The sequence below is a fragment of the Oratosquilla oratoria genome, unplaced genomic scaffold, assembly GCF_046742065.1.
Source record: "Oratosquilla oratoria isolate Oo_2021 unplaced genomic scaffold, ASM4674206v1 SCAFFOLD311, whole genome shotgun sequence".
Taxonomy (NCBI): Eukaryota; Metazoa; Arthropoda; class Malacostraca; order Stomatopoda; family Squillidae; genus Oratosquilla; species Oratosquilla oratoria.
In genome coordinates, this window is record NW_027467661.1 from 71,259 (window position 1) to 80,540 (window position 9,282).

General features: G+C 39.3%; 1 protein-coding gene across 1 annotated transcript in view; it reads left to right on the top strand.

Moving 5' to 3' along the window:
• Window positions 1-6,870, top strand: part of LOC143023077 (mannose-1-phosphate guanylyltransferase catalytic subunit beta-like) — a 53,225-nt gene extending 46,355 nt beyond the window's left edge. The window contains exons 4-7 of the mRNA XM_076181558.1: window positions 796-951; window positions 5,094-5,277; window positions 5,403-5,608; window positions 6,293-6,870. Of these exons, the coding sequence (XP_076037673.1) occupies window positions 796-951; window positions 5,094-5,277; window positions 5,403-5,608; window positions 6,293-6,424 (678 nt within the window). The 3' untranslated portion in view covers window positions 6,425-6,870. The remainder of the gene's footprint in view (window positions 1-795; window positions 952-5,093; window positions 5,278-5,402; window positions 5,609-6,292) is intronic.
• Window positions 6,871-9,282: the final 2,412 nt, after the last annotated feature.

The window sequence follows — 9,282 nt, forward strand, 5'->3', positions numbered from 1 at the left end:
GGCATAAAATCATTCCCACCCATTCCATCCCTGAATACACTCCACACCCCTCCACCCTCCCTCTTATCTTAGCACCTCCTGGATGATGGGTCATCCCTGCACCTTGTCCACTGCCCTGGGTCAGAAGCAGTGTTGCAAGACACAGCACATCCACAGCAAGGCCGCTTCATTAATAATTTCAATTAACTGGAAAACATTGCACAGTAATTTTGACCAATACAACAATTTGGCACATACCATTGTATGATATATTGTCACTCAACTTGTCATGCTCTTGGAATCCCCATGAGCAGGTTAGCAATTTTGGCTTAACAATCTGGAAATTGTTTAACAAATCAGTATGAATTAATGCACAGTGTGATGTCTGGTAGCATACTCATAGTTTGTGGCCATGGAGAGTAGGGAAGATAGAACTACTGTAGATTCCTTGTCCCTCAAGGATAGGATAAGTTGAAATATAATGAAAAAAAATTTTACTTCCTTTCACATATTTTCTTTGACTTCAAAATTACTTACTCATTACCTCCATCTCTTCCACAATTTTGCCCTCCATTCTCCTCTATTTGTTCCTTTCATACATCAGTATATGTGTACTATGTTGACAGTTTAACAGAGGAGGGGAAAGAGGAAAAAATTAATTTTATTTGTGCCTGTACATTCTTTATAACATCAGTATGAATTATTAAATCATTCAATATGGATAAGCTGTTTCATATACCTATGGGAACTGAGTTATGATTTATATAATGTTCAATTTTTAGTTTGTATAATCATATAATTTTTGTGTCAAAACAGGTAACCAAGGTGGAGGAACCCTCGAAGTATGGTGTTGTTTTGTATGATGAAGCCGGCAAGATCGACAGCTTTGTGGAAAAACCTCAGGAGTTCGTGTCAAACAAGATCAATGCTGGAATGTATATTTTCAACCCATCAGTTCTCAAAAGAATTGAGGTTAGTACTTTTAAAATGAAGCACATATTACAGAAAAAGGGAGAAAGATTTTCAATTTCCTCATACCCACATGTAGTACTTTTTTATTAATGACCCACTTTTGGAGAAGAATAGGCGAAAGTAAAAAGATGCATATATTTCGATCACTATCTTTGATCCTCTTCAGCAGATGTGATTACAGAGTGGAGAAAAGCATGTATATATACAAAAGTAGTGAGAGGAACAGGTAGGGACGGGGACTCATGTCACATGTCCAGCACTACATGGACATTGGTGCATTTTGTCCACTGTTAATGTAGAGCATAGCAGTCTATTTACAGCTAAGGAAGTTATGCAATCTGGTGACCATTAGCTATTGGAAATATTATAATTAGGAAAATTATTTATTAAAGAGGATTCTATTATTTTTCTTTTAAAACTGCATTTAGATTTATAAATTATTTCAGTGTCGTCCCAATTTATTCAATTATTTTTATTGGTGACATACTGAAATACAGCAGTTTTCTTCCCCATATTTGACTGAGTTCTTGTGCTCTTTGATCCTAGTACTGAGGTCTCTACCCATTTGTCCCCAGTATACATCATTACAATCCAAACAAGGTAACTTGTAAACTCCAGGAGTTGTATTACTCTTTGATCTGTGATGTACATTGACAACTTTACTGAACAAATTATTGGGATAATTGAAGATGAAGTTGACTTTTTCTTTCGGTAACAATTGAGACATATCATTGATTGATTTATTGTATGGTAATTTTATGCAACAATTATCCCACTTATAATTCATAGTGGAATGGGAATCAGATTTATAAAATCTAATTTTAGCTTTGCTAAGGGGTTTCTGTAAAAACCACAATGGGTATCCTAATTTTGTTAATTGGTTTCTTACTAATATTAATTCCATGTCTAAATATTGTGAACTGCATATTCTCAAAGCATGTAAAAATAGGCCAAAAGTGACACTATATTTTATTTTATCTGGGTGATAGCTAAAGAAATGTTGGTAGTTCCCTGTATGGGTGGCCTTCCTATAAACTGTAGATTTAGTAGATTTAAAAGTGTTTCTTGAGTGTAATCTATCCATCTAGCCAAGTCAAAAGGCAAGTATCCACTCCCACCTATGCCAATCCCATCCACCACCCTTTCTTCCCACTCATCTTAGCTTCTTATGGATGACTAGTCATCCCTGTATCCTACCCACTGTCCTCCTCTTGGGGATCGGTGCCACCTGCGTAGAGCCGGTGGCCAGGGCTGGTTGCCGCCATTTGGCCCCCAACTCTTGGGGTTGGGGGGTGGTCCCACGACGTAGACGCTACATCCATGTCTTTCAAACAACACATCACAAACATAAAAAACAAATGCACACCTAGACTTAATGCACTTAAGTCAATCGCTGGAACAACATTTGGACAAAACAAAGAAACTAATACAACAATATACAAACAATGCATACGCTCAGTGATGAATTATGCGAGTCCTGCATGGGCTCCTAATCTCAGTGAGACACACCACAACACCCTTCAAATCATACAAAACAAAGCCCTAAAAACAGTTACAGGCTGCACAAATACAACACCTACAGACCATTTACACCATGAAACAAAAGTCCTCAAAGTCAAGGACCACCTCGACATGAGAGGCACACAAACACTTGCTGCAGCCACCACAAACACATCACACCCGCTACACTACATAGCAGAACACCCACACACACCAAGAAACATTAAAACAACACCCAAAGACCTTTATCACACACAGATACTCTCTTCTCTTCCTCCACAACCACCAAATACCAGCCTCCAGAAACATATTCATAATCATATCACTCACCGCTCCATTAACACATTGAAAGACAACACACTGCTGCATGCCAGACCCCCTGATATCCACCCTTCTGAATCCTCTCTCCCACGAAAGGACAGTCCACCTGGCTAGACTGCGGTACGGCCACCACCCAGCACTTCTAAGCTACCAGAAGAGGCTGGATGACCGCATTGTGAACAGCTGCCCAGGATGTAACACTTCACCCCATACCATACAACACATAATGGAAGACTGCATTATACACTATAAAAGATTTGTGGGAAAACCCAGTTTCGGCTGTGGCATTCCTTGGGGAGACGGGACTGCTTGGACATACAGTCTAGGGAACGACAACAACAACAACAACCCACTGTCCTGGGTGAGAAGCAGTGCAGCAAGACACAGCACATCCACAGCAAGGCAGCTTCACATAATCAGCAACCCCCCCTCTCCATCCCCTCATGCAGAAAAAGAGATGGGAAAAAATCTCTTTGAGCTGTGGCAAAATATCATTCACACATACTCCCCCCCCCCATCCTCCACCCAGATTTACAAAAAGGCTTTGACAAAAGGTAAGGATATTTTTGTGGGCCTTTGTGAAATTTGGAGAAGGCTTATGACAGGGTAGAAAGGAAGCCACTGCAGGAGGTTAATGCAGATATGTGAGATTGGAGGAAAGATGTTAAGGGCAATCAAGAGTTTTTATGAAAGTAGGAGAGCCTGTGTTAGGTGTTGGAAATGGAGGGAGTAAGTGGTTTCAAATAAAGATGGAACTGCATCAGAGCCGTGTCATGTCACTATGGCTGATCAGTGTGTTCATGGATGGGGTGGCACAGAAGTAAATGTGATGTTAATGTGCAGGGAACTGGACATTTAGTGACAGTTTGGAAAGGTATGCAATACAAGAAAGTTGAAGGTAAATGTAGGCAAAAGTAAGGTGATGAGACGAATAAGGAGAAAGAATGGCAGCAAACTGGAAGCAAATCTTAAAGGAGAGCCTGGAGGAAGTGGACAGTTTTAAATATATGGGGTTGCATGTGGCAGGAAATGGAGGAGTGGGGGTGTAGGTGAACTGTAGATTAAGAGAAGCAAGTAAATCTCTTGGTAGACTGGAAAGTGTCATGAGAACTAGGCATCTAGGAATGGATGTAAAGAGAAGATTATAAGAAGGGATGATCATGCCTACAACACTGTGGGGTGGAGACTTGAGTTTGAGAGAGGCAGAAAGGCAAAGTTTAAATGTGTTTAAGATGAAGTGTCTGAGAAGTATGGTTGGAGTTACAAGGTTGGATAGAGTGAGAAATGAGGAGGTAAGGAGAGTGGGGTGGAAAAGGAGCTGGCAGATAGGGCTGATGAAAGATTATTAGGGTGGTTTGGCCACATGGAAAGAATGAGTGAAGAAAGATTAACAAAAGAGGTGTGGAAAGCAGCAGTAGATGGAGTGAACTTGATGGGACAATCAAGGATGAGATGGATGGACGAGATGAAAGGGGCTTTGAGCAAGAGGGGAATGTCTATTGAATAAGGAAGGGAGAAGGTGAAGGTAGGGGATAAAATAGAGGAAAGGAAAAACAGAAAAAATAATTAATCAGTTAGTCAATCAACCTTTAGCCTTAGATTTATGTTGGAGGAGGTTTGCAGCCTTAAGAAATCAGGCCATGGCTACTTGGTTGAACCAGAAGTCACAGAAAAGACTATGCTCCAGGTTAATTTTTTCATTTGAAATCCTTGCAGTTGGAATTGTTTCATATTTTGGACTTATTTTTCATTTAGAAATTATAATATATTTTTATTTATAAAATGAGACAACTGGGGATGATTGTAAAGTGTCCAATGTTCACTTTGACACTGACAAATACATGTCATCAACAAATGATCAAGATCATGATTTTTTTGTTTCAGAATGTTTTTCTATTAAGAATAGTGTAAAAATCATCCAACATTTAAACATGATAATGCTGCTTGCATGTAAGGAACACTTCAAAATTAAGTAGATCATATCCTGAGTCCAAAACCACATAGTGAGTTTGCAGGAAGAAAGCTTTTCTTAGAGCATTAAATATTGGTTCCAGAGTGTATGAAAAAGACTAGAAGGGATGTGACACTCAATGTTCTATTATTCATGTACAACCAAGTACTCATGTATGTGGAAAAAAATGCCTTGAAAATGGGTGTGTTAGACTGAAACTGTGCACCTAGAAGCCACATATCTAAAAGTTTATATATAATTCTGTGCAAGAAATTGATAACAATCATAAATAGCTTTGTTGACTCTGCCTCTGATTACAGAATTAAATTTCTATATTTCTGATGATCCTCTTTTTGTCTTGTCCTGACAGTGCCGTCCTATGAGCATAGAGAAGGAAGTCTTTCCCTTCATGGCGAAAGATGGACAGTTATATGCCCAGGAATTAGAGGGTTTCTGGATGGACATTGGGCAGCCAAAGGACTTTCTCACAGGAATGTGCCTTTACCTCAACTCAGTCAAACTCAATAATAGTTCAAAGTTATGCAAAGCACCAGGTAAGCCACAATATGTGAAATAAATCCATATTTCTTCTGTATTTTGATGAGTTATGGCAATTTTTATGTTTCTAGCCCAGTGCAGTAGAAATGTATTTAATGCTCCATTTCTTTTCTCATTACAGGTGTAGTTGGTAATGTTTTGGTAGATCCAACTGCAAAAATTGGCAAAAACTGTCGCATTGGCCCAAATGTAACCATTGGTCCTGAGGTGGTGATTGAAGATGGTGCTTGCATCAAACGATGCACTGTCCTTCGTGGTGCCACCATCAAATCCCACACCTGGCTTGACAGCTGTATCATTGGCTGGAAGTGTGATGTTGGACAGTGGGTAAGGACAAAAAGCAATTATCTGGGTGGGTCAAGAGGTTACAGCAGTCTCAATGGCTACAGTTACACAATTTATAGAGTTTGTTCTTGCATTTCTGTCAGAGGATTTTATTCAACTAAAGCTGGAGGCTGGTCTGCCTATATACCTGGGGCTTCTTCCCTCTTATAAAGGAGGTAGCCAGTCAAGGCACATACCCATACCCTTCCATTCCACTTCCATCTACCCTCCTTTGCTTCCCTCTTATCTTGGCTCCTTGTGAATGAAGGGACATAAGCAATGCAGCAAGACATAGCACATCCACAGCATAGCCACCTCACTTACACAGCAACCCTCACTCCTTATCCCCCTCATGCAGATTTTTTTTTCCCCTTTCCTTTCCTTTCCTTTCAAGGGAGGTAGCCAAGGTTAAGGTTTTGACTGGTGCTGAAAAATTGTGGAATTATTATATTAAAAAAATAGATCATTGGATTAGAATGTATACTTGTACTATATTTCATTCATTCTCAAAATCTTCATACAAATCAGTTACTCTTGAAATAATATAGATAATCAGTAAAATGGGGTGTAATCAAATGTAGAGGGCTGGAATATCAGTACCAAATTTAATTTATGGTAGTATGCCAGCCTGGTAGCTGACATAATATCATAGTTTCATCAACCTGAAAATAAGCTTTTTTTTTACAGGTGCGGATGGAAAATGTGACAGTTCTTGGAGAAGATGTTATAGTTAAGGATGAACTCTATGTAAATGGTGGAATGGTTCTGCCTCACAAGAGTATAGCATCATCAGTAGCTGATCCGAAAATTATAATGTAATTTAATTTTTGTTATCATTAGTATTTTATTATTATTAATATTATTTTCATCATTTATATGTGAGGGGAGGGTGTTAAGAGCTAAATTTGAGGTAATGAAAGATAACGTGGAAAAGTTGAAATTAGCAGAGAAGAGATTGAATGAGAGAAAAGAAATGGTGCCTCCTTTTGATAGAATTAGTCAGGTGTGTAAATGGAAAGGAAGATGTCTTTTTTTGTACTCTGCAATACAAGGAAGCTTAGAGGTCATGTTGGTGCTTTAGACACGTACTCCTCTTATTTCTCTTACCTTTCCCCTTTGCCTTTTTTTTTTTTTTTCTGGTCTTCGTTGTAACTCACTGAGTGAGTAAATTGCACACTTAACTGTTTTGAGAGTGTAGAAATTAACCCATTCAACTCCGATGACAAGATGTCTTGTCATTTGGTCAAATAAAACAAAAAATCATAATAAAACAACAAAATGTTTGATGATCAAACAGCACCAGAAAAATATGACGTCATCAGTCCTCCTCGAGGAGGACTGATGACGTCATATTTTTCTGGTGCTGTTTGATCATCAAACATTTTGTTGTTTTATTATGATTTTTTGTTTTATTTGACCGAATGACAAGACATCTTGTCATCGGAGTTGAACGGGAGCAAAAGGTGGCTGGTTGGGAGTTTGTTACAGAGTGTTTAATCCCTTCTGTGGGCCAAGGCTGCATATGAATGGCTGAGTCAGTGGCCTTCTTTGCAGGACCAGCTTGTTTGTATATGTGAGCTTCCTTTATGCAAAGGTGATTCAATGTATAAGCATGGAACATGTTTCTGTGATCATAAAAGCTGACAGCACATGGTAGAGTTGATTAGGTCAAGTAGATGTTACCCTTATTTGACCATATTTTAATCTTAACATTTACATCTACCTCATGAATGGTTTAAGAATATGAGATAAGGGTGTTAATCAAAGCAGCTTATTGCTTATCCCATACAGTGTCATGAAACAGTAGCCCTAGTTGACACACTGGCATTAGGATAATTTTTCTTTGCCTAGTTTGAAATAAATATATACCAAAAGGCTTAAGCCAAGTATAAGCATACACCCATCCAAAACCCATTAAAGTTTAGACTATGAAAAATAAACAAACAAAATTCCGTTTACTGGAGATCAAAAGTTAGTTTTCTGATGATGGCATTTCACGAGGTCATACTCTGACTCCATGATTTTAAAACCACCCAGTACTTTTCCAATCTTTGCCAAATTGATGTATAAACCTCTTATTTATCCTTAGATGCCTGGGGTGGCATGGGTAGATGTGGCAGTGTTAGCCTCCAGTAGGCCTTAATAGGAAGAGAAGGGAAATGGGAGGGTAGGCTCAAGAGGGTATGGGAGAGGTGTTTGCAAAAGGACCTAACAGCTGGACTATGACTCACCTTACTCAAAACCATCAAGTCAGTACATCTATAGTATATATCAAGTTCTCATGCTAGCATTACACAGGTGAAGAGTTTCTGCATGCTATCCACCCAAGATTGATCACTTTTTCTCCTCTAGCAGTTGTGTGGTGGGATATTTTTTTTTTTTTTTTTTTTTCTTTCTTTCTTTCTTTCTTTCTTTCTTTTCCCATGTGATAACACATGCTGCACTGATACTCTGTCAGTTAATTTTGTTTAGTTTCCTTATTTCAATCTTGTTTGACAAAAGATAATTATTGCCTTGAGTTTCACTGACTGAAAAAACCCAGCAGCCCCACAAGAGTAAGAAGCAGTTGATTCCTCCCAGAGATCTGCCTCGGAAGAAATGTATGTTGTTGTATTAGCATGGGTTATGAAAGGATTTGTGACAATTAGGCCTGTTCCAGAAACCAGGTAGTAACCTCTTAGCACTGTGGGTGATTAGTCATTCTGGATAATGGTCAGATGGTCAGTTCCTTTCGGGGGGTAATGTGCCTTTAGGAGTCTATCCCCCCTCCATTGCATCAGTATTGCCTCTTGAAGGCTGTACTAAAACAACTCCAATAAAACATCTACACTCAGAAGCCAGAATTCTCCCCCTAGAGCAGCACATGAAAATGATAGCCACACAGTTCTATGCAAGATTCCTTGAACTCACCTATCCCTCACATTTATGTATATACCTAGAGCTTTTTCCTTCTTATAAGGGAGGTAGGTAAGTCAGAGGCGTGTACCTATTCCCACCCATTTCACTCCCCTCCACCACCCCCTCCACCCCTCCCATCTCAGCTCCTCATGAATGATGGGTCATCCCTGCATCCACCAACTGCCCTGGTTCAAACACAATGCAGCAAGACATGGTACATCCACAGCAAGGCCACTTCACTTCATTGGCGCACCCCCTCTCCATCCCTGTCATGCAGAAAAAGAGAAGAAGGGGAGAATTCCTTGCTTTTACACACATTTACCTTCAACTTTCTCCTATTGCATAACTTCCCAAACTCCATCACTAACTCCCTTAATCCCTCCTCTGACCCTGCTACAAGCACAGCGTCATCAGCGAACAACAACTGGCTCACCACTTTTCACCATATTCTTTAACATAATCATCCAATCCCTCACATCACATCACATAAACATAGCCCATCAAACAATATGAAAAACAACCTCAACAGTAATCTACTCAAGCATGTACAATAACTTACCCCCAGTACCCCACAATACTTACATACAAATAACACATTTACACTTCAATTTCAAAATAAATACTCCTCAATAGTGCCAAATTCTATACTTCACCAAACTCTCCCTGAAATTACAGTAAAGAAATCACTCCCAAAACAAGCAAGAATGATACTAACATATGTTCAAGTCACCACCCCACACTAAAACAGTACAAATGCATAATCAGCAAGGCAACCCCCT